This window comes from Dipodomys spectabilis, unplaced genomic scaffold, assembly GCF_019054845.1.
Source record: "Dipodomys spectabilis isolate Male_0828 unplaced genomic scaffold, ASM1905484v1 ptg000263l, whole genome shotgun sequence".
In the NCBI taxonomy this organism is placed as follows: Eukaryota; Metazoa; Chordata; class Mammalia; order Rodentia; family Heteromyidae; genus Dipodomys; species Dipodomys spectabilis.
This window is the reverse complement of record NW_024870940.1, coordinates 2401442-2426108: the sequence shown is the minus strand read 5'-3', so window position 1 is coordinate 2426108 and position 24667 is coordinate 2401442. Positions and strand designations below refer to the sequence as shown.

General features: G+C 54.8%; 1 protein-coding gene across 1 annotated transcript in view; it reads left to right on the top strand.

Annotated features, from left to right (window-relative positions):
• Positions 1-1285: 1285 nt before the first annotated feature.
• The window catches only part of Mcph1 (microcephalin 1), a 151436-nt gene continuing 128054 nt past the window's right edge, over positions 1286-24667 (top strand). The window contains exons 1-8 of the mRNA XM_042699854.1: positions 1286-1371; positions 2730-2821; positions 3860-3978; positions 11837-11924; positions 14958-15072; positions 15623-15760; positions 17315-17404; positions 19281-20348. Coding sequence (XP_042555788.1) covers positions 1332-1371; positions 2730-2821; positions 3860-3978; positions 11837-11924; positions 14958-15072; positions 15623-15760; positions 17315-17404; positions 19281-20348 — 1750 coding nt within the window. The 5' untranslated portion in view covers positions 1286-1331. The remainder of the gene's footprint in view (positions 1372-2729; positions 2822-3859; positions 3979-11836; positions 11925-14957; positions 15073-15622; positions 15761-17314; positions 17405-19280; positions 20349-24667) is intronic.

The window sequence follows — 24667 nt, the reverse complement described above, 5'->3', positions numbered from 1 at the left end:
TCCTCCTTCCACTGGGCCTTCGGAGTGCGGAGTGCGCATCTCAGTCTGTCCGCACCGCCCCTGGCTCCTCCGGCCTCTGACCAGGTTCACATTCCTCCTGGAGCTCCCGTCCCCTCGCATCCCTGTCCCCGCGTCCCCGTCCCCGCGTCCCCATCCCCACACGTCCCCGTCCCCACGTCCCCGTCCCTGTCCCCGCTTGTCCCGTCCGCTGTCCGCGCGTCCCCGCCCCTGCTTGTCCCGTCCGCTGTCCGCGCGTCCCCGGCGGGCGCGGAGGGGCGTCGGCGCGCTGCCGGGTTTGAATTTCGTGGGTCTTGAACCCAGGGCCTAGCGCTGTCCCTGCGCTCGTCCGCCCGAGGCTGGCGCTCGACCGCTTGAGCCACACCGCCACTTCCGGTGTCCGGTGTCCGTGGCGCTGGGGACTCGAGCCCGGGCCTCGGGCATGCGAGGCAAGCGTTCTACCGCGAGCCACCTTCCCAGCCCCGGCTCGACGTGAAGCCGCGGCCGGCCGCCCAGTCCCGGCGACCTCGGGGGCCTCGGGCTCGGCCAGCGGCGCTTGGTGCGCGGGCGCGCGTGTGTGCGGGCGAGGGTGGGTGCGCGGGCGCGCGTGTGTGCGGGAGAGTGTGTAGGTGTGCGCGTGCGGGCGCGTGTGTGCGCGTGCGGGCGCGTGTGTGCGGGCGAGTGTGGGTGCGCGGGCGCGCGTGTGTGCGGGAGAGTGTATAGGTGTGCGCGTGCGGGCGCGTGTGTGCGCGGGCGCGCGTGTGTGCGGGCGCGTGCGGGTGCGCGAGTGTGCGCGTGCGCGCGCAGGCGCCAGGCCTCAGCAATGTGGCGCCGGCCACTCCTCCGCTTCTCTAAAGCGCCGCGGTCTGGGCGCAGCCTCGGGTCTGGGACCCGGCGCCTCCACCGCGGCCCGGTGGCCGGGCGCTCGGGGCCGCGGGCTCGGCTCCCCGGCCGACCCCATCACAGACGCGCGCGGACCGGGCCCAGGCGCGCGCCGGGTCGGCGCTCGGCCTCCGGAGGCTGGACGGGAAGGTGGGGCCCGCGGGTGGGCGGGGCCTGGGAAGCCTGGGGGGGGGGTGAGGAGAGCCCCGCCCAGGACCCGCCCCGGCCCCGGCTTGGCCCCGCCCAGGACCCCGCCCCGGCTCGGCCCCGCCCCGGACGTGCCCCTGACAGACCCCGCCTCCGGGACACGCCCTCGCAGGCTCCCCGCCTTCCCCCAGCTCCCGCCCCTCGGCGGCCTCCAAATCCCGGAAGACGGGTCCGCGGACGCGGCGGGCGGCTGCTCGGACGCGTGCGCAGTGCGCTCCCGCGCTGGCCGGGTTCCGCGGAGTGTCATGGCGGCGCCCAGGGCCGCAGCGGGCGGCTTCCTGAAAGGTGAGGGACCCCCAGCCTGCCCCGACCCCGGCGTGTGCCCCTCACCCCGCCCGTGCCCCTCACCCCGCCTGTCCCCCTCCACCCCGCCTGTCCCCCTCCACCCCGCCTGTCCCCTTAGTGTCCCCTCACCCCGCCTGTGCCCCTCACCCCGCCTGTCCCCTTAGTGCCCCTCACCCCGCCCGTGCCCCTCACCCCGCCCCTTAGTGTCCCCTCACCCCGCCCGCGCCCCTCACCCCGCCCGCGCCCCTCACCCCGCCTGTCCCCCTCCACCCCGCCTGTGCCCCTCACCCCGCCTGTCCTCCTCACCCCGCCCGTGCCCCTCACCCCGCCCGCGCCCCTCACCCCGCCCGCGCCCCTCACCCCGCCCGCGCCCCTCACCCCGCCTGTCCTCCTCACCCCGCCCGCGCCCCTCACCCCGCCCGCGCCCCTCACCCCGCCCGCGCCCCTCACCCCGCCCGCGCCCCTCACCCCGCCCGCGCCCCTCACCCCGCCCGCGCCCCTCACCCCGCCTGTCCTCCTCACCCCGCCCGCGCCCCTCACCCCGCCCGCGCCCCTCACCCCGCCCGCGCCCCTCACCCCGCCCGCGCCCCTCACCCCGCCCGCGCCCCTCACCCCGCCCGCGCCCCTCACCCCGCCCGCGCCCCTCACCCCGCCTGTCCCCCTCCACCCCGCCTGTGCCCCTCACCCCGCCTGTCCTCCTCACCCCGCCCGCGCCCCTCACCCCGCCCGCGCCCCTCACCCCGCCCGCGCCCCTCACCCCGCCCGCGCCCCTCACCCCGCCTGTCCCCCTCCACCCCGCCTGTGCCCCTCACCCCGCCTGTCCTCCTCACCCCGCCCGCGCCCCTCACCCCGCCCGCGCCCCTCACCCCGCCCGCGCCCCTCACCCCGCCCGCGCCCCTCACCCCGCCCGCGCCCCTCACCCCGCCCGCGCCCCTCACCCCGCCCGCGCCCCTCACCCCGCCCGCGCCCCTCACCCCGCCTGTCCCCCTCCACCCCGCCTGTGCCCCTCACCCCGCCTGTCCCCCTCACCCCGCCCGTCCCCCTCCACCCCGCCTGCGCCCCTCACCCCGCCCCTTAGTGTCCCCTCCACCCCGCCTGTCACCCCCTCCACCTCGTCTGTCCTCTTAGTGTCCCCCTCCACCCTGCATGTCCCCCCAATGTCCCCTCCACCCCGCATGTCCCCCTCAATGTCCTCTCCACCCCGCGTGTCCCCCCTAGCGCCCCCTCCACCCCGCATGCCTGCCCCACACCTGTGCGGTTCTGCACTGTGTCAACAGCAGCCCCACTTTTCAGTGGACGTGAACACCTGCTGGGCCCGGGTGGGTGTGGACGCCCCACTGAACCCTGTCTGTCCGCAGATGTCGTGGCCTACGTGGAAGTGTGGTCCTCCACGGAGAGGGAGAACTATTCCAAGACCTTCTCACACCAGCTCACGGCCATGGGGGCCAAGGTAGGAAGCTCTGCCGGCCACCCCGGTCGGAGGGCATCACCCATATGTAGAGATGGCTCCCTTTGTGTTTAAATTTGGGGAGCCCTCCCTGAGAGCTTGAAGGCCTCGGCAGTGGGCAGGTCTAGGGAGACATTTTTTAAAAAGAGGAAAATGGGTGGAATGGAGGAGAGTGGTCCTGCGGGCGTGGTGGGAAGCCCGTGGAGACCTGGCCTGCCTCCTGTCCCTGGCTGCCTAGCGCTTCTCTCAGTAGGAGCCATGTGGGAAGAGTGGGTTTGTATGTGTGCACTTTAGATTGGGGTGGGTGAGAAATGTCCCCTAGGCATCTGTAAGTACAGATCCAGAGCTGGGACACTCTTCACTAGAGATCATGATTTGGGGGCCAAAACCTGAGGGATCTGGTGAGATCTGGGCAGGGTAAGAAGAGACTTCCCACGGCATGGATGGGGCCAGCCGCTCAGGGATGGGGAGAAAAATGTCAGTAAAGCCAACAGGTAAGCTAGCCGGAAGCCAAAGGAGGAAGAATTTCCGAGGTGGAACAACAACACACTTCCAGTCCAGGGGAAAGAGGAGATAGATGGCTAATAACCTCTTGATTGAGAACTGTGCACTTGGTTCAGTTTCCCCTGGAGAAGACCCAGGGGATGGATGCCCGCTGCTGCTCCAGGAATCAGGCCCCAGGGAAGAGCTGGTGGGCGTTGTCTTCCCGGAAGGCAAGCTGTGTGTGAGCTGTGGGAACTTGCTTGAGTCAGGCCAGGGGGAGAGGCCGGTCTTAGAGTGGGTCAGAAGGTGAAGGAAGGCCAGAGGTACTAGTGTGAGCTAAATTCTGTTCCCAGTGCTCAGGACCTTAGGGGAATGTTACACCTAGCTCCTCCCCTGCCCTTTCTGAAGGGCAGCCGCTCTCAAATCATTCTCATTTGTTTCAGTATTTGCTTTATATTTCTCACAGATGACAGAGAGAGAAATTTTGAATGATCCATTTTGATAATTTGTGCTCAAGAGATTGTAAGTAGATAGTAATGTGCATTTTGTTTTCTGCAGGTCTCAAAAACTTTTAACAAACAAGTGACTCATGTGGTTTTTAAAGATGGATACCAGAGCACCTGGGACAAGGCCAAGAAGAGAGGGGCAAAGCTTGTGTCGGTGCTGTGGGTGGAAAAGTAAGCAGCCCTCATCCTTCTCCCTGAGCCTTCCTAGTCTTGGTACAAATCTAGTATTCTATTTTGTGCGCCCCATAGAAGCAGGTAGAGTTTGATCTTCCTGACTTTAGTGGGCAAGTAACTTAACATCTCCTAGCCTCGGTGTCTACAGCTTTAAAACAGATGCAGTTCCTCCTTCCACTGGAGGGAGGGTGAACCGAGGCCAGGAGGCCAGGAGCCTGGAATGGAAGACCACAAGAAGCGCAGTCCTCATGTTAGTCAGCTGGCCTGCAGGGGTGTGTGGTCCCTCTTCCTGTCCTGGGCCGTCTCCCCCAGTGCACTTCCCGCGAAGTGGCCACCACGCCACTCCTTTCGTTGTGGGGGAATTCAGTTGGTGAGCTACAGAGAAGCCACACGTTGAGAGGTCACACTGGGAGTCTTCATTAGAAAGCTGGCGCCTGCAGGTGGATTCCTGTCCCACACACCCGCAGCCTCGAATCCCACCACCAAGCTTATAAAGGCAGAAACCATAAGACCAGGGTGAGAAATGAATCCTAACGAGCAAATACCCAGGAGAGCAGCCAGCGCCTCCAGGACCCAGTTATCTGGAGGAAGCAAGACTTCCCTGGAGCTTAACAGCTCAGGGCACATCTGCACTCCACGGAATGTCCACTGTCACCCCTACAGTTCTCAGAGGGTCCCCATCTCCTGCTAAGGTGCCAGGATGGCGTTCCTGAGATCCGGGACCCAAATTTCAGTCTCACCTTACCCTGTCCTTTGATGTTATCCTGTCTGAAGGACCGGCAGATTCTGAGGTCCTGGGGGTTAGGTCATGTGTGTTTATGAAGTCTGAGGACATACTCTGTCCCCAGAGAGCCACGGAAAGGGTTAGGGAGCAGCTGGGGTGGGGGTGGGGGGTCACGAGCAGGGTGAGAAGCAGGGAAATGTGAGGGAGTGGGTGAGGGCGGAGGCGTGCCACGGGACATGCGCTCGCTCTCACGCTCGCTCTCTCCCTCCCTCCCTCCCTCTCTGGCCCCTCTCTCTTTCTCCTCCCTCCTCTCCCCCTCTCCCTTCTCTCTCACTCTCATCTGGGTAGTAGCAGGCAGGCATGAGGAATGGAGGGTCAGGGTGTGTTTGGTTCCAAGGTGATAGGGTCCATCCAAGGTGCCTGGGTGCTGTGTGTCTGGAGAAGGAATCAGGGCTGCCTGAGGTCTGGGGCCCTGAGGAGACAGAAAGATGGTTTCACCCTTGGCTGGGGCTGAGAAGACTTCAGAGACGGGTCAGGGATGAGCTGTTGGTCCCTTCTGCTCACTTTCAGGTGCATATCTGACATCTTTCCCGGGGAATGTCAGGAGGAGGCGGGAAGGAGCAGTCAGGGAAGGCTGGAGACACATGTGGGAATGATCATTCAGGGTGTGGGTTATTTCTGTTTACTTATTGTTGGGGCTGGGGCTATGATTCGGGTCCTCACAGTCACACTTGGCTTTTTTAAAGCTCAAGGCTGGTGCTCATTTCCATTTCCAGCTTTTCTTTTTTCTTTTTCTTTGTGTGGTGAATTGGTGCTGAGGTGGACTTTTCTGCACTAGCTAGCTTCAAACTTAGATCCTCAGGTCTCAGCCTCCTGAGTAGCTAGGCTGACAGGCGTGAGCCACCAGCGCCCGGCTGGAGCGGTTCTGGTCTTTGAGGCTGAGCTTCAGTGAGCTTGGCCTCTTGAGCATGTGGGTGCAGGGTCAGCTAGAAACTTGGCTTTTATCCTCAGAAGAAAACTGGGCTTTCAGAGCCCTGCCCCAGCCCCTGGGGTCGCCGTGCCCGCCCCCGGACGTGGTGAGGGGCAGGGAAGGGATCCCAGCTGGCTTGGGTTCCAGCTACAACCAAGAGTCGGGGCCGGGGGTAGCGGTGCGCACACTTCACACAGGGCCTTGGTGTCCTTACCTTGGCCCTTGCTTGGAGAGGGGGGCCGGGTCTGGAAGCAGCGAGGTCCTGGGAGCTCTGCCCCTCCCCTTCCTCATAGGCCAGAGTGTTCTCTGTCCCCCCAGTCTCCTGTGATCCGCACGCTGCCCTTCCCAAATCCCACCGGGAGGAGGGCCGTGGACAAGTGCACGTGGTGGCCGGGATGCTGTGCCTTCCCCTGGCCTGTGGTTCGTTTGTGGCCTGAGAGGGCTCAGCGCGGTTGAGGAAAAGCAGCTTGAAAGCTGGCCTCAGCCGTGGAGGCTCTTCCCAGAGCCGTGTACCTCCGGCCGCCGCTTCACTTCTCACTTCTGTGGGTCCTGAAGTGTCTCCCCTAGAGTGGATGGTTTTCAGGGCGTCTTGCTCTGGCCCGGCAGCCATCCACATGTGCCCTGGACTGGCCCTGTCCCTGCCAGGCTGTGCTTTGCGGGTAAGGACAGGGTGCTTGCTGTCTGGTGCTGGTCTGTGGGTCAGGGTGCGGCTTGTGGCCGGTGGAGCCCTGAACACCCTGCCCGCACGGTGCTGTGCAGCCTCGGAGCCCGGGCTGTTTGCATCGTGTGCTGTCTCTCCTGCAGGGGTCCCTTTTCCTGTGTGTGGATTCTGAGCCAGGCCGAGGAAGCTGCCATGGGACCGGTGGCCGCCTGTGGACTCTGCCTGCGGAGCTGCACCGCTGCGGCCGAGGTCACCCGACCCCTTGAGCCCAGGTGGCGTCTGCCCACCCCGCACAGCGCTGACCCTCGGCCGGAGCCCAGCCTCTCCTGCTGCCTCTAGCACAGCCTTTCCTCCGTTTCCCCCTCCTCCTGCCTCCCCTCCTCTTTTCCCCCTCCCCCTCTGTGATCTCCAGGCTCCTAGCCCAGTGTACTGGGGTCCTCTCTGCACCACATTTCCAGTCCCTTCTCAGAGGAGCATCCATGACTTCCCTCCCACCCCACGGGTTGGTTGTTTCTTCTCTTCCATCCCTTCTTGAGCTGTTAAGACTTATCTAGAGAAGGTTCTTAAGCTGTTAAGACTTATCTAGAGAAAGTTCTTGAGCTGTTAAGACTTATCTAGAGAAGGTTCTTGAGCTGTTAAGACCTATCTAGAGAAAGTCTTCAACCAGTTTCTAGAGGGGCTGCTTTTGGTCAGGAAACGTCATATGGAAATAATGTAAAACGCTGTGTAACTAGCATTTGCTTAAAGGCTGTTAAAAGCAAGTCAATTAAAATAAAAAATGTATTCTAAACTATTAAGACTAATAGTAACTATGTTGAAAAGGAGAGAGAGGATGAACCCCCTCTTTTGTTTAAGGTAAAGGAGGAGAGTAAGTCTAAAGGGAAGTTTGTCTACTAGGAAATTAAATGTGTAAATATGGTTCTTCGACTACATTTGTTACTCACAAGTTCTTTTTGCTCTTTGGTTGTTTTTGTTTGTTACTGTTTTGAGTTTTGCTTTGTCTTGTTTTTGGTGCTGGTCCTGGAGCTTGAACTCAGGGCCTTACACTACACTCAGCATCACTGGAGGGAGATAGGAATATTGTCAGATTTGTCTGCCCCAGCTGGCTTCAAACTGTGATGATCCTCAGCCCTCAGACTCCTGAGTGGCTAGGGTTATAGATGGAAGCCATCAGCACAACAAGAGCAATAGGACTGTCTAAACTGTATCATACTACGGACTCCATGAGTGTCCCTACCCTTTGTTTGTGGCTGTGGCAGATACTTCTGCTCATGACAGATGCTCAGTAAATCATTGCCCTAGCATACCTCATAGATTAAGTGGTGGGGTGATGCGGGCTGCATCTGGAAGGCTGTATGGAGTGTGGAGGGAAAGTACTCAAGACCGGGACCTGTACCAGTGCTTGGAAGTCAACTGAACACTAGGTGCTTCTGCTAAGTTTTCTCTCCCTAGAGCCCTAGTATTTGTTGTTCCTCTCCTCTCATTTTTTCACCTCCAGCCCCAACTCCTATTTGTCAAGAAGTTACCAGAAAAAAGTACACGATTTTTCAAAAGTTCATTTAAGGGGTGCACCACCAATCTCCTGAATATTTTTGTGGTCCTGGCACTTGAACTTGTAATGCTCTACCACATGAGCTACAGCACTACATCTCGCCTTTTTGGTGGTTAATTGGAGACACAAGTCTCACGGACTTTCCTCTTAGCTTCCTGAGTAGTTGGGATTACAGGCGTGGGTCACTGACACTGGCCCCTGGCATTTTTAATGCAAATTTTTTCTCTTGTTTATTCTTTATTATAAGCACATTTTAGTTATTACATACAGTTAATTACTTTTTAAAATCTCCTTTGCTATCTTAAAAACATAACCTTCTTTGGAATTAAATGTATTTTTAGATGTGCAAATGGTTTTAAGTGAGAAACTGCCCAAATCTGCTCTTACCTTGTCTTCCTCCCTCTACACTGGGAGAGACCAGGGAGAACTTTTGGTGTAAAATCTCAGATTTCTTACAACTCATATGAAAGCATAAAAATACATGCGTAATTGACTTCTACATTTGTATAAACAATGTTGCTTTGTGCATAGAGAATTATGTTAATGATTAGAGGACAGTTTTCCATGTTGGCTCCCAGAGAGACTGACTTTCTAACATGTAAAATCATCTTTTGTAATAGATTTGATAATTTATGGAACTCACAGGTTTGAGTTTCAGAATTGGGTCTTGGAGTTCAGAGGGTTTGAATATTTAAATTTTTGATAGTGGCCACATTACCTCTTAATGTCCCGTTCCAGCCCTCCGAAAGGACTTTGTGCCGTTCCTTCCTAATATGTAAGCGGCTCCTGACAGAGCACCACCACAACCTGTTTCGTACCTCACATGCCACTTCCAGTGGCTGTGATGCTGTGTGGCCACTAGCTGTCACCACAGCTCCACTCTGGGGTTTATTCCAGCATTCTCTCTGAGAGCAGGCTCTAGGCCATAGAAACCAGTGTAGAAGCTGAACGCCGATGGGTCACGCCTGTAGTCCTAGCTACTTAGAATTCTGACATCTGAGGATCATGGTTCAAAGCCAGCCCAGGCAGGAAAGTCCCCCTGAGATTCTTAGCTCCAATTATCTTTGAACTGTGCCTCAGAGTGGCAGAGTGCTAGCCTGAAGCAAAAGAGCTCAGGGACAGCTTCCAAGCCCTGAGTTCAAACACCACAACCAACAAACAACAACAAAAAAAATGTAGTATAGAGTTCCTCAGGTATTAAAAAATGCTGCTTCCTGGTGAGCCAGCTGTTAGCAGTTCTGCGTATATACCCCGAAAGAATGAAAGAATCAAAATCGGCTTGCACCTGGTGTTAGTGGCACCATCCCCCATAGCCAAGTTAGTTAAGGACCTGCCTGGGCGCCCCCCCGCCCCCCGTGGGTGGGCGGGTAAAGGACCGCGGTGACATGGAGCTGGCAGCAAATGCGGGGAGCGGGGGTGGCCGGGGAGCTGGGGTGGCCGGGGAGCTGGGGTGGCCGGGGAGCGCGGGTGGCCGTGCGCAGTGGGAGAAGCCCATCTTGTGTGATAAGTGCTCCCTCCCATGTGGACGCTGAGAGGGAAAAGAAGGAGATGGAAGTGTAAGCAGGGACCCGGAGGCATGGAAGGCACTGGGGAGCTCGGAGGCAGGGGAGGGAACCAAGGGCCGAGGATGAGCACTGTCACTCAGTGCACGGATTGAGATGCTTTGTCCAAATAATATACACCAGTCCAAGTAACCTTAAGAAAACAGAGCGGACTGTCCCGCAGCCCCCGGTCCCCTGAGGAAATTGACGTTTCCTCGAGGGAACAGAAAATGATTCATTGTAAGAAGAGATTCAGGTGGAAGAAATGAAAACAGCGTGGCTCTCACCTGTGGTCAGAACTTAAGGTTTTGAAGCCACCACTAACAGATGGCAATGCTTCTTACGGCTACGGCCCCGGCCGGGTTGACGCCCGGCTCATCGCCACACTTGGCATTTCCCCGGGCGGTGACAGGTGCCAGGCAGCTGGAGGTGTCTGTATCTGCATCGTGGCCACTTTTCTCCCTGCTTGCTTGTGCGTATTGAGGCCTGTGCTTGCTGGGCAGGCACTCTGCTGCTGAGCCCTTGTTTGTTTGTAATCAGTTTCTCTATAAAAGGTGTTTTTTTTTTTTAAGTTGATACAAGGTTTCTAAATAAGGAATCAGGACCAGGTTCAAACCACAGCTGTGTCTAAAGGCATCCCCTGTGGGAGGGGCTCCGGCCAGCTCAGAACAGGTATTTCGGTGGCTGGGTGTTCTTGGTGGGAAAGCACCAGTGCATCCGTCAGGAGTCCCTGCCATGGCTTTGCGCTCGGTCACGGTCTGTTCCCTTGGCGGTGGTTTGGTGTTTGGCAGTGAGTGGAGATGGGGTAGCTTACGTCCTGCCTCCTCCCCCCCTCCACACACGGTATCAGAATTCCAGTGCTTTGGGTTTGAAGCCTTCTTCCCCTTGTTTTGGTCTAGATCTTACAGGTTTCTAAGCTTTCCCTAGCAATCCTTTGGATCTGATCAATCTTAGCTCCGATGTTCATGACGCACACCCCTGCAGTGCGGTGCCTCGCTCCTCAGGGTTCTGTTTCCCCTGGAATCTAGGCATGGGTGCTAGGACTGTGCTTGCCCAGCTCAGTACCACCCGTGGGGGCAGCGCGCTTTCTGTGAATTCTGTGTTAGGGAACACGGTGCTGTGGGCAGCTTGGCCCAGGTGAAGACAGGAAGGAGGGGGCCTTGCAGGCGCCGTACCGGGCCTTGCAGGCGCTGTACCTGTGGGTGAGAGGCGTGTGAGCGCGGCTTCCCAGGGAAGGGTGCCCAGGGAAGGGCGCCCGGGACTCCTGATCCCCAAGAAAAGAGACCCAGAACTTGGTTATGTTCTTGGGAGTGTTTCCTCTCTTGACCACTAGATGGGGGACGCATGTCTCCGTCTCTCGTTCCTGGGCAGCAAGTGCAGTGCTGAGGCTGCCTGGCTCTCCTGGGTTAGCCTCGTGCCCTCCGCATCACAGCCTCGGTTCCTGGCCTATGTGCATGCACAGGCTGCTGCATGGACTGATGTTACCAGCCGTGGGCAGGAAGCAGTAGCTCAGCCGAGGGACCCCATTCAGAGCAGGTCTGCGCCCTCCTGGCCTGTCCCCAGGTAGTGGAGAACACAGATCACTGAATTTTGAGAACTATGTTCACATTGTAACTACCACACTCTACATACGTAGCATTTCTCCTCCCCCAAGTTCCCTGATGAAATCCAGGGAATTGGATTTTACGCTCATTGAATTTGTTACTTCGTACCGTGTCCCCTGGCCGCCCCAGCCCTGGACAGCGAGCCTCTGGTCCCGATGCTGGGTTCCACAGATGGGCTGGTCCAGCGCATACCGCCTTACACCTGTCCTCAGCCACGCAGCGTGACCTCAGACTGTCCCTCCCGCGCTGCGCAGCATTCTGCCACAGGCCTGACCCCTTGTCTTCATTCCTTTGCCACACAGTGGAAATCCGAGGCGTTTTGCATCCTGGGTTGTTGTAAATGGAGTTGCTATGAACATTCAAGTTTGTCTGGGTTTGGTTCATCCAAAACCTATTTTATGGCCAGTTTATTTTTACCATATATAGCTAGAAACACCTGCTTTTACCTTTCTAAGTGCCCTGTACTAATGAGTTTGAAATACATTAGAAGTGTAAAATTGGTACAGACAAACTATATTTCTCATATGGCCTCTCACTTTTGTGGTCTTTGGTCTCACTACATAGTCCAGGCTGCTCTTGAACTCATGATCCTCCTGCTTCAGTCTCCCAACAAAGAGCTGTCACACCTGGTTGGCTTTTCTTCTTAACACTAAACAAACAAAAACCCCACCTTGTAGATGCAGTCCGGGAAAGTTTACGCTGATGATCGGATTCGGTCTCTATCGAGATCAGCTGTGCGGGTTCCTCCGCTTGCTGAGGGGTATCTTTGGACGCATGCTCACAAATGGCCTCCCTTGTTACAGATGCAGGACGGCAGGAGCACACGTGGACGAGTCCCTGTTCCCTGCGGTCAACACCAAGGAGCCTTTGCCAGGTCTGCTTAGGAAAAAAGTAAGTAGCACACCCCCAGGTGGGCCCGGGTGGCCGTGAGCCTACTCACGATTATTTTCTGTTCCTAGAAAATAATTCTGCTACAGATCTTTTCAAGAATACCTGACATCGGCTGTTGATCCTAATCTTTCTATGTCATCTTTTTAGAGATTATTTTGTGAATGCTTTGGTGTAATGTATAAAAAAATGGAAACGACTGGTTGGCATTGAGAAAATGAGAAGTAGCCCAACGGGTAGCGAGCTTTGGGCATGCTGATGTTGACCTTGGGGTTGCTCTTCCATCTGTAGCGAAATGCCTTGTTCTGTTCACTGAGAAAGCTCTAAAGCCTGCTACAGATACATGCAAGCGTGAAAAGTCATTTACTGCAGCAAATCTGCTTTACGAATAAGAGATTTTTCATTAAAAGTCTCATTTACTTTTGAACTACAACTTTTCTAGCTCTGTGTTTTAAGTTTTAGTCCTGATTTCTTTATTTGACAATGAACTGTTGTGAAACCTCATAAGAACCTGTGTTAGAAGACTTAACGACTTTCTCTGACCTGAGTTAGGTGGAAACTGTTCTAGAAAGAAGAATCAGGGGCAGGGAAGGTGACTCAGTGGTAGAGCACCTGCCTTGTATGACTGAGGCCCTGGGTTTGATTCCTCAGCACCACATAAGCAGAAAAAGCTGGAATTGACACTGTGGCTCAAGTGGTAGAGCGCTAGCTTTGAGCTCAAGAGCTGAGGGACAGCGCCCAGGCCCAAAGTTCAAGCCCACAACCAACATACACACACACACAAAGAAGTAGCACAGGCTGCTTCGGAGCATGTGTGTCTCCCCTCCCGGCAGCAGCAGTTTGACAGCCTCCCCCGGCCTGTTCTGTGCTTCGTCACACACGCCCGCCCGGCTCCGGTGGCTGCGCTCTGTCAGGCCCTGCGTTGTCTGGCGGTGGCTGCGCTCTGCCAGGCCCTGCGTTGTCTGGCGGTGGCTGCGCTCTGCCAGGCCCTGCGTTGTCTGGCGGTGGCTGCGCTCTGTTTGCCAGACCCTGCGTTGTCTGGCGGTGGCTGCGCTCTGTCTGCCAGGCCCTGCGTTGTCTGGCGGTGGCTGCGCTCTGTCTGCCAGGCCCTGCGTTGTCTGGCGGTGGCTGCGCTCTGTCTGCCAGGCCCTGCGTTGTCTGGCGGTGGCTTTGCCTTCCCCGCTCAGTGGTGTGCTCCTTATCATGCAGTACTGATTCGTCCTCTCCCCGTGTCACTGCAGGAATGTGCCACCCCATGTCGTGTCTGAGCTTTGTGTCCAGTTGCATGTCCAGAGGTGGAAACACTGGCTTAGTACAAATGTAGTTTGGCTGTGCGTGTGTGTGCACGCGCATGTGTGCGTGTGCCCATGCCTCTGCTAGTGCCAGTCCTGGGGCTTGAGCACAAGGCCTTGTAATCTCGCCTAGCTTGCTCTCTCAAGGCTGATGGTCTACCACTTGAGTCACTGCTCCACTTCCAGCTTCTGGCTGGCTAACTGGAGATGAGAGTCTCACAGATGTTTCTGCCTGGCCTTGACCAGCGATCCTCAGATCGCAGCCTCGTGAGTAGGTAGGATTACAGAAGTGAGATGCGCTGGCGGCCTTTCGGGTCCAGACTGTTCTCTCACTGGCGTGTGGAGCGCCCGTCGGGCCGGGCCCCGGGGGCTCACGCCTCTGCTCTCAGCCTGTGTCCCCTCCGACGGCATCCGTCCGAGTCTCCTCCCAGCCGCTGGGCTGGGCTTGGGCTCTGACCGGCCCCTTGGGCAGCACCAGCTCCTTTCTGCCTGGAGCAGCCTGGTGTGGCTTTTACTGTCTGTAGTGCTGGTCATCTCTTGCTAGTGCTGCCAGAAATGGTGGCACTTAGATTAGACACAATCCAGTGGCTCCAGGTGGTCCACAGGCCTCAAAGTAACAGTGACGGTGGAGCTCCATCCTCTGCCAGCCCTGTGCTCCGAGCTGGCCCGGCCAGGCCCCTGCCCGCAATTCCGCCCCTGGCACTGCACGGCCCTCCGGGCAGCCCTAGCAATGAACAGCGCAACCCACAGTCATCAAAACCCCTGTTGAAGTACATTTCATGTCAGCCCAGCTGGGGCCTGCCGAAATGAGCCCCCAGCACCCATAGCAGGTGACTCAATGACTTAGTTTATTTCTTGCTGTTCCTTACAAGTGCAAACTCTGATGACAGCATCTTTCTTGATGGCCAGACCAAGGTCCGGGGTGCACTGAGTATAGTAGCACTGAGTTAACACGTGAGGGAACGGCTAGCTGGAAGAGCAAGACCTGTAGTGGAGATGCACCCGTGGCCAGGCCTCGAAGGCCTGAGGGATGAGATGCTCTTCCAGTCAGTGAGAGGACAAGCAAGTCCGGGCTGGAGCCTCAGAGCTCTCAGCCTCGGGTCCTCGACCGGAGTGCTGGCAGAGTGCAGAGCAGTGGGTGTGTCTGCGTGGTACTGGGGGCAGCAAGCGGGGGTTCAGGAGAAGAGAGCCTCAGGTGAGCTGTGTCTTAGAGGAGACGCTGCCCTTTCTGTCAGGAGGGTAAGAGTAGAAGGTTTGCCGCCGCCACCGACTTTCCTGTGATGGGGCTGGGCCTGTGGATGGAGCTGAGGTTTGGGGGTTTGACTGGCTGACCAGAGGTACTGTGAACCTGAAGTACTAGGCCTTTCCTTTGGTAATTTTGGATTCGTTGCTTTTGTGTTCCCTTGCTCTGTTGTGATTGCGGAGGGAAGCTATGTAACAGCCGCAGGAAAGGAAAGAGGCTCGCTCTAAGAATATCTGGGGGTTAAGAACTCCGGGACCTGAAATGACCCATAAAAACAGCACCATGGTAGAGAGCCTGTCATGTAATCTTTCAGACTCTGATTTAAAACTTAATGACCCAAGAAGAAGCATCTCATTGGTACGCATAAAGAGCAAAACCACCTCTTTAAGAAGTTGTTGCTGCTGGTGCTGTGAAGGCTACGAGCGTGCGTGAGACGCGTCTTCCAGCCATGAGCACATCTGCAGTGGAGCATCCCTGATCTTCCTGTCCTTTTTTGCACAGCATAAGTGTATGCAGCCGAAAGACTTTGTTCCAAAAACACCAGAAAATGATAGAAGACTGCAGAGGAAATTTGAGAAAATGACTGAAGAGCTACAGAGGCAGAAGATGACCTCAGGTGAGCCCAGAAATGCAAAACAGGGTTTGCGTACCAGCCAGGGGAGGGGTGGACGAGATGGTGGAGTGGCCCGTGATGGTGGCCGAGGTGTAGCGTAGGGAGCCCTGAGCCCGCACCGCCGTCCGCAGAGCCGCGGGCCGAGCTGTCAGCCGCAGCAGTCTCGACCTCTCAGACCGACGGAGTCAGGTTCACACAAATGCCCTGTGGCCAGATTCACGTGTGGGTGTGAGCGTCCCTGTGTGTGAGCAGTGGTTACTCTGGGTGCTGTCCAAAGCCAGGATGTAGAAGCCTGGGTGTATTCTGGCTCCCACCTTCCCTCCAGCATTGATTCTGAGTAAAGTTCCGAACGCCTTGTGTTGCCTGGTGAGACCTGCGTAGCGCGGTGCCTGGCACAGGATGGAAGCTCAGCGGGTGGAGTCAAGGGGCACACACCCGGTGTGGGTATGGGGTTGGCGGGCGGCCGCGGGGTCAGGTTCTCAGGAGCAGTCACACAGAAGGAGCAGGGGGCCTCTCCTTTCCTCAGTCTCAGTCCGAGAGTGTGTGTTTCCAGGGCCGGATGCTCCCGTTCTCTTGTTTGAGTGTCCGGGCTCGCTGACGTACAGCCCGTCTGCCACCTTCCGCAGTCACCAGAACGCCACGGAGAAGAGGCTGGAGGAGACGGAGAAGAGGGAAGAGCTCTCCCCGACATGTAAGTCGATTCTGTCATCAAGTGAGCTATGAAGATGGTGAATTATGGTGAAAAGGTTTCTGCCTTAGCCTAGATTTTTCTTTTCCCCCCAAAGATTGAACACAGGGCCTCTGATCTGTCTCGAGAGCCCACACCTCTCATCCACACCTCCTGGGCATTTCTCCCAGCGAAGGTTTTATTGGTAGTTTCCTCCACAGAGTCACACGCTTCCTTAAGACTTTTAAAGCATGTGTTAGTTCTATAATATTCTCCAGTTTCAAATCTGTCTCCCTCCTCTTCCTTTCCTAATGTCTTCAGAATGTTTTGCTTTTTGAAAAATGATGTAACTCGAGTCTCTTGAAGGAATTTATTTGGTACTAACGTGCCAATATCAGGTTATGTTTGCTTTTTTCTTGTTGTTTTTATTCTTTTGCTCTGTTGGCCCTTGTGCTTGCTAGACAAGAACTCTTTCATCTAAGCCTCACCTCAGCCCTATTGTTTCCTTATATTTTTATTATTTTAACCACTAAAACAGTGAGCACACTCTAGTGAGACACGTAAGAGTGTCACTAACATGAAAGCTTCACCTCGCTTCCCGCTTCCTTCTGCTCCGGTCTGTCCGTGTGAGCTGTCTTCGCACCCTGCCTGGGTTCCCTGTGGATGAGGACTGACTTTGCCCCTGCGTTATTCTGTAGCGCTCTTCCTCTCTTGTTCGCATCCTGTGCTACAGGCATGTGCGCTGAGTCTTTATGGACTCTCGTGTACTTAGATCGTGTTGCGTCACAAAGACAAATCTGAAAACTTTTTGATTGATAACAGTGAAATTACCTTCAGCAAAGTTGGGCCATTTTTTTCCTTTGCCACTTGTAAAAGTGCCGGTTTTTCTGTACTTGGAAGGCTAGCTGGCCTCAGCGCTACATCTTTTTACAATCTGAACCTGTGGGACAGGGGTTTCTGTGTTTAGGCTGCTGCTGGTCATTAGAGAGATGGAATGTGTGGGCATGATTGTGCTTGCCGAGTGGCCTCTGAAGCCTTTGACCACCTGCCCACCGTTGGTTTCTTCCTAACTAGTAGGGACTTTTAAAAAGTTCAATGCTTAATCTCTCTTCAGTTTATATTTGTGGATGATAGAAAACATGCACCACTCTCAGTTAAGGTTACTTTGAGATGCACACAACAAAGTAACATAAAAGCCCACAGTTTAAATTGGGCGGAACTGCTTTTCTCCCTATGTCAAGTCTAGAAATGGGCAGTTGGGGTCTAGATGTCCATGCCGGGTGTCTGTAAGGTCCTAGAGTTCCCGTCTTTCTGTTTTCCTTCCAGCACTCTGATCCAATTCAGGCAAGTTGGCTTCTCCAATCACGGTTTTTATGATTCTGTGATGGGATGCTGTTTCATAATATAAATTAATTTGCTCTGCACCTGCAGTAGACTGACCTGTCTGGAACGGGCCGTGGAGAAGGTTCAAGTTCATGTGAGATGGAAGGGTGGAATAGGTGGACTTCCTGTGTGTTATCTTACCTGCTAGAAAATCCTGAGGTCAGGAGTAGTGAAACGTTTGCCTCTTCCTCCCAGCTTCCCCCGTGACTGGGCAGCCTCGGAAGAACCCAGGAACCTCTTTCCCTGAGGCATCCTGTGACGTGCCACTTGATCCTTTGTGTTCAGGTAAACTTTCCATCTTCTTTGTTGTGATAGAGTTGTCATATGAGAACAGCTGGTTTTCTCAATGGGAATTTCATGTGGTAGTGAGCTCATAATACCAGCTCCTCAGCAAGCTAGGATTGGGAGGATCAGTTCAAAGCCAGCCAGGGTAAGAAGTTAGCAAGACCTCATCTCAACAAGCTGGTCATGGTGGCTGCACCTGTGATTCAGCCGCACAGGAGACATGGGTAGAAAGAGCTTCATCAAAAACTAGCCCAGGCAGAAAGCACAAGTCCCTACATGAAAATAACCAAAGCAAAGGGGAGCTGGAGTGTGGCTCAAGTGGTAGAGTGCCTGCTTTGTGAGCAGTTCAAACCCCCTGTTAGTGAGGGCCGAGAGTTAATTTTCCTAAAATTTTACATTTAATAAAACAAATACATGAGAAATGCATGCACTGATTCTCCTCCTTGGCTCCTGTGGGTTCTTTTCAGGTCGCTGTCTTCTTTTAACATTGACTCATTTATGTGCAATTTAAACTGTATAGAACCAAAAAGGAGCCCAGGAGCAGTGACTGCACGCCGTGGGTACTGGGCATCTAGAACGTGCTGTTGGGGTGCTCTGGTCTGTGTTTCCGGGACCCTTGGTTCACTGGGGAAGATGTTTTCAAAGATCAAGCTTTCCTTTGGTTCCCTCAAGTTCCCACATGGGGCCTCGCTCAGGGGCAGCCCGAGAGAACGGGCTCAGAGTGTGGAGTGGCGTTAGCAACTACAGCACAGCTCAGGACAGCTCGGCCGCTAGAGTTTGCCACAGGCCCTATGAGCACACACCTTGCTCTTGCCATCTCGGGGGGGGGGGGGGGGGGTTACTTACACCTTTATCATCATCCCCTGCTTTATGTTAGTCTATCTATTTGCGTTCCCTTCCCCCGTGTGAGCTCTGCCTCGTGTCCTCTGCACCCTTAGCACTGCACACAGGTCAGGCACCCTCCCAGGTTTGCAGGTTAAGTGGCTAGTGCAAGATCACATGGTGGGGATGGCAGACTCTGCCAGCCGCCCTAGGAAGCCAGACTTTAGCGTGCGTGCTGTTACTTTCATGTCCCCTCCACACCGCTCTTTAACCAGGCGTGGCGCCCGGCCGGCTGCTGCCCGCTGTGCCTGAGAATAGGGAATAGGGCTGGCAGAATGCCTGCTTTCTTCCTCTGGAAAGGCAGGGCTTGTGTTCCAATACCTGCACTCCCGTGTTCAGAGCAACCAGGGTGTCCGTGCATGTGTACGTGCGTACGTACGTGCGTGCGTACGTGCGTGCATGGTGTCGTCTCTAAAACAGAGACCCTTGGCCAGCATACCCTGCACCCCTAGGGAAACCACAGCAGCCTAGCCTGGGTGGAGACTAGAGGCCCCCTAGTGAGCAGAAAGTGGGGCCTGTACCACATCCCAACTAAAGGGGAGGACAGGCAGGGCCTAGAGGTCTAGGACAGCCTGGAAATTTCCCGAGGCAGGAGGAGCAGAGTGCAGGAAAGAAAGGTGTGCGCTGTGGAGGAGTGCTGAGTAAAGGCTTCAGACTCAAGTTTCAGCGAAGCAGAAGGACTTACTGGAAGAGCGAGTTGTGTTAGTTAGGAGACCAGAACTTGACCTGGACCTTACAGCAGTCGGAAAACTTCCCGGAAAACTCAGTGCCCAGCTGTGGACAAGAGGGCGCATGTGCGTGGACACCTGGATGAGGATTGCAGAGATGGGTCCCCACCCCGTCCCCTCTGTCCCACACGTGCCACAAGCCTCAGGCATCCCCACAAGAAGAGCAAAGGGGCAGAGCCGGGCAGGGCTCTTCCGCTGACAGCCATGCTGACAGGTGTTGGTAGCTTGAAACCACTTTGAAAGTTAACCTTTCTTGGTGCTTCCAGGTAAACTCTGGGCCCGCAGTTTGCACCCATCTTTCCGTGGTCTCTGTGAAAACCAGGACGAGAACCGGGGAGGCTCTGCGCGTGGCGCCTGCGCTTCCTTGTCCGCGATGATGGACAGTACTCGGCCATCGCCATCATCCACGTCCCCCAGCCAGCCACATCCCCGGGAACCCGTGAGCAGTCCTCTCGGGGAGGAAAGAAGCTGCCAGAGAGACCGGCCAGGGGAACCGGCCAGCCCGGACCCAGCACGAGCTGCAAGCGCGTCTGAGAAGCTGGCTGGAAAATATAGTTTGTCTCCGGCAGTGTCAACAGAAGACCACCTTTTAGCACATTCCAGACCCAGCTCCTCCACAAAGAGAAAAAGAACAGCGGTGGACCTGAGTTCAGCTCCAAAAGAAAAACTGAAGAGGAGGAGCCACAGCAGAGGGCCCGCCCTGCGGCCCTGGACCAAGACAGGGCCCAGCCTGCCACCGCCGGCCCAGCCCGCCCCACTGTCCCCTGGCTGTGGCGGGGTGTCCTACGAGGACTACTTCTCAGCTGACAATCTGAAGGAGAGGAAATCAGAGCTGCTCCCGGCTCTGTCTTCCCCCCTCAGCTGCCGGAGCTTTTCTAAGAGGGAGAGAAGAAGCGTCTTAGAAAGGTCTGATTTTTCCTGCATGGGTGAAAAATCCAGACCGGTCCACATGAGCGATTTAGCTGCAAAAACGAACTCCCATCTTCATAAACCTGCAGTTGACAACATGCGTCCCGCTTCTAGTTGTGTGGCTTTAGAAGAACCAGCTGCAGTGGAGCAAGGCCCAGGCCACACCCGGCAGGCTGGCCCTCTGCAGAGGGGAGACTCCCACTCAACAGAGGGCACCCACCCTCACGGTGCAGACCCCTCTCCATGCCCAGCGGAGCCCTCTGGCGGCCGAAGGCCCGGGCAGAGCCCCCGAGAGGATGTGAGAGATCGGACAGGCACGGAAAGCGCCCAGAAAGAAGACGATTGTGGGCTTGACTTTGGAGAAGACTCGAACACAGAGAGATCCGCAGAAGACAAGGAAAACGTGTCCTCCAGCTGCAGTGAAAGTATGTGCCTCTCCCTTTCCAAGTTTCTTTATTAAACCTGTATGCAGTAGCGCGTCCATAGTTTGAATTTATCACAGCCTGGGCATCATTTCAATGATTTTTTTCCCCATTGTGACCATTTCTTACATTAAAGAATCGGCGTTTGATTATTTCTCAGTGATAGGTGGGATCCCGAGGCTGAGTAGAGGTGGCATGTGTGGTGCTGGGTACAGTCCCCAGCTGTGGTCGGAATGACAGGACTCGGGCGAAAGGCTGACCGGAGCCTCCTGGGCCCTGGCGGTCTCTCCCGGCACCCAGCACGCTTGTGGAGAGCAAGCGCCTGACGGAAGCGTCTGAAAATCGGGAGTCAGACAGTGAGGCTGTTTATGGTAGAATCAGAGCCACGCTTTTCTTCCTTGGCTTTTGTTAATATTGCGACCCTCAGATCTCAGCCTCCTGAGTAGCCAGGACGACAGGGGTGAGGGCTGGGTTGAATCCTAATGGTCACCTCCAAAATGGCTCATCTGTGGGGAGCTTAGCAATGACTTGCACACGCGTGTGATTGCCCCCAAAGAAGCAACGGTAAGAGAGCGGCTTGCACTTAAGTTCTAGCACTCAAGACAGGAGAAAGCCTGGGCAGTGAGCGTCAGGACCGACAGACTCGGTTGACAGTTGAGTGAGATACGTTGTCTCCTTGGCTCCTCAGCTCCTCAGCAGGTATAACCACTGTGTGCCAGCGAGGTGAGTCATCAGATGGGTCATCTCCTGGGACAAAGCACCCCAAAATTACCTCACAAAAAAAAGTAAAATACATGTTGTACATACCATGTCTACTAGTTATATCTCATACCAAATCCAGGAGGAAACTGTATTGTACGTTGTACTCTGGTTAATATATATGTTTATTTAAAATCGTTCTGTAAATCTATTTAAAGCGAGCGGCCTGGCTAGTGTGAAACCACGCAGCTGTGGGATTGTCCGGCTCGCTCAGAATATTGTTCTTAAGGCTTACCACCAAAGTGTCCGTTTTTAGCGGGTATGTCTTTTGTGACTTTTGTGGTTTGACACGGTGGTGTGAGTGGAGTGGGGACAGACCCCGCTCAGCCGCACAGCTGGACTCCTAGCGTTGTAGCCTAAGAGTGCTTCCCCGCCTGTCCAGGGCCAAGCCCCAAGCGTCTGGGTTAAGTGGGGGAGGCGGAGGACACAGCCACTGTGGGTGCTCTGGGACTGGGAGGAGATTTAAAGGCTTGGGCGAGGTGTGGCATGGCCGTCACCGGCTGCAGACAGGACCTGGGGCGTGTCCATTAACTCAGAGGGAAATATTCTGTTCACCCTGAGGTAGGACTTGCCACAGAGCTGTCTGCCTGCCACACGTCACCCCAGAAAAACATGGGACTCTCAGGATAAGAAAAGACATTTTTTATACCAACAACACGGGGACACGTGGACATTGGCCAGCCAGGACTTGGGCATAGCAACTGTTGGGCACCTTCCATATGCAGAAGGATAACCCTTCAGTCAAAGGGGCTCTGTGCCAGCCAGGACTGGGGCAGGAAAGAGGTGCTGCTAGACCTCCCCAAACCTTTAATCCCTGTTTCCACTCTGTTGTACTTGTCTAAGACAGTGTGCAATAAAAGTTGTAGTAACAAATTGTGAATAGGCCCAATAGTAGACAGGTCAGAATAAATGGAGGCGAAGCAACTCCAACATCATTAATGCTTTTACATTTTATTCTCTAATTTTATAGAATGTACAAGTACATCCCCCTGTCACAAAGAATAAAATATTCCCTTCTGCTGTGCCTCATTTACATCCTTGCTTTGGTTCTTCAATTATTATCAAGACCAAACTGTGTCGTTGGCCGGTTCAGGAGGGCCCCTTGTTTGTGGGGAGAGGGAGAGGGAGAAGAAGTCAGCCCAGACTCCACTCCCCGCGGTGGGGTGGGGAGGGAGGTGTGTAGCGGGGCAGGGAGATGTTTTTGATTTGTTTCCCAGGGTGATGAGAAGCCCCTGGGATTCTGAGTAGGGGAGTAACCAACTCTGATTTGTGCTAAATGTAATCTTGGATACTTTGGAGAATAAACTGTGGTTTCAAGTGTTTGCGAGAGGCAATCAGTGTCCAGAGTGACAAATACAAACATATTCAATAGAAAGTTTCAGCACACATACAATTATATTATCCTGTTGCCTTAAATTTACCCCTTTTCTATCCTTGCTTTCAGATATATTTACATATTGGTGTCTGTAAGCCTTTATTTCCCAAGTATCATATATATCAAGGATTAGTGTAATTTTCTGTAATGTGTCAGAGTAAACATTTAGGATTCATAGGCAACTTGAAGTACTTAGGAAAACACTTGTATAGAAATGTAGGTCTCAGGTACTTAGATAAATAATTAAACAAGAGAAAGATGCTTTCACAAAACTTGTATTGATGGAAGTACCATTTTTGGTAGTGTCAATCTATGAAAAGGACGGAATTAGGGGTGCAGAGGAAGAGCTCTGCACTTTGGGACCCACGTAACTGAATGTCCCCATCACGGTATTGATGGCAGTGGTCACGAAGGCTGAGGCGTAGTCCTACATCGCTGGTCCACAGAGGGGTGTTGGCAAATTGGATTCCTACCCACAAGCAGAGGGTCTTCATCAGGCCTGGTTTTGGTGGGAAGGCATCTCAGAACTGCGTTCGATTCTTCCCGTGTGGCCTCCTCACACCCTTACATTGCACATGAATCACTTGAGATTGGGCGCTGGGTTTATAGAGAAGGTTCTCGAACAGAGACCTCCTTTTGCTGTCAGACCTGGAAAACAGCAAGAATTGTTGTTGTCTAAGCTCAAGAAAAGTGTCCATGGAAATGGAGAGTGTGTCTTATTGTTACCTTTTGGCCTGTTATTTTTGTTTGACACAAGCTCCCACAGTGTGGCCCAGGCCGTCCTCAAACTCCCCATCCTGAGTTCCTGAGAGCTGGTGGTCCAGGCCAGCTCTGCCACACCCAGCTTTGGTTTTCTCTGCTGACAGTACCAGGTACGAAACATGAAGCAGCCTGACGTTGTTTATGTATTTAAATGCTGTCTTTCACCCCTCACGCCGCCGTCAGCCACGGTGCTCTGCTCTCCACGAGTCAGTCTGGATCGTCAAGCCGTCAAAGCGAGTTCGTGCGTGCGCTGCAGTCATGCACTGTGGGCCTCGCAACTTCCTCTCACTAATGACGGAGGTGCCACTTGGGGTCACACCCCCGGCTCCGGCACAGATTTCCCTCTGTTGTGTGTGGTGAGGTTTTGCCTGCCAGCCTTTTGCACGTGTGTGTTCGCTTATCTGGGCATTGTGACCAGGTCCACTGCTAGGTTCTTTTTCATGGTGGCAGGTGATAGTTAGCTATGCTTCCATCAGACCTTCTGAAGGCGACTTCCAAACACACGGACATTTGTTACACACATATAGGAAACAACAGTCTGCCAAACAGACAAATGGCTCAAGTCGCAGCCTGTCCCCTTGCTGAATGTCCCCGTGTTAGCTGAAGGTCTCATTAGAAGGCAGACGGTATTCTACAAGCCAGTTTCTGCAAACTTACCGTCGATCATAGGCTACCAGATGTCCCACACTCTCGCTGTGTCACAGGGCTATTCTAGCTAGCATCCCAAGGGATGCTAGCTGTAGACATTTGCACCTTACTCATGATTGGTGGGATACTGAAATCAGTCTGTCCTTGAGTCCATGCATTTAGCCAAGGGAAAACTCTTGACACACATTATGGTGAGTAGCCATCTGGTAAGATAACAGCTGCGTTTGGGCCATAGGTTTTGGCAGCTGGTGAAGCCCTTGGTACTGGGCTGAGGGTCTGGGTGCGTGGGATGGCGCGGGATTGTCTCTCCGGCCTGGGCTCAAGTCTTCTAAACCGCCTTACAGCCGTGATCGCCGGATGTTTAATCTTGGTGTGGCAGGTCTGTGGCCCACTTGACACTGTCAGTGGTTATTTTGGCTCATCGGTGGTCATGGAGATGAGGCTGCGTCCTGGCTCTCACGGAAGAGCCTGGCCAGAGAAATGATTAGCGTAGTCCAGGACAGAATGTATTAGATTAGAACTTTGATCGGTGAAGAATTAGAGGCGAAGATTCTACAGTAGTTACCAATTAGCTATTAATTATTAATATTCCCAAAGCAGAGCATTTCTTTTAGAATTTCAGGTTAAAATGCTATGAAGAAGTCAAATAATTCTACTAAGTTCTTCTTGTCCGTTGCTTGCTTGGTTCTGGGGTTTGAACTCAAGGCCTCATGCTTGCTAGGCAGGCAGTCGATCACTGGACAGTACGTCCGGCCCTTCTCTTGAAAGCACCAAGAGA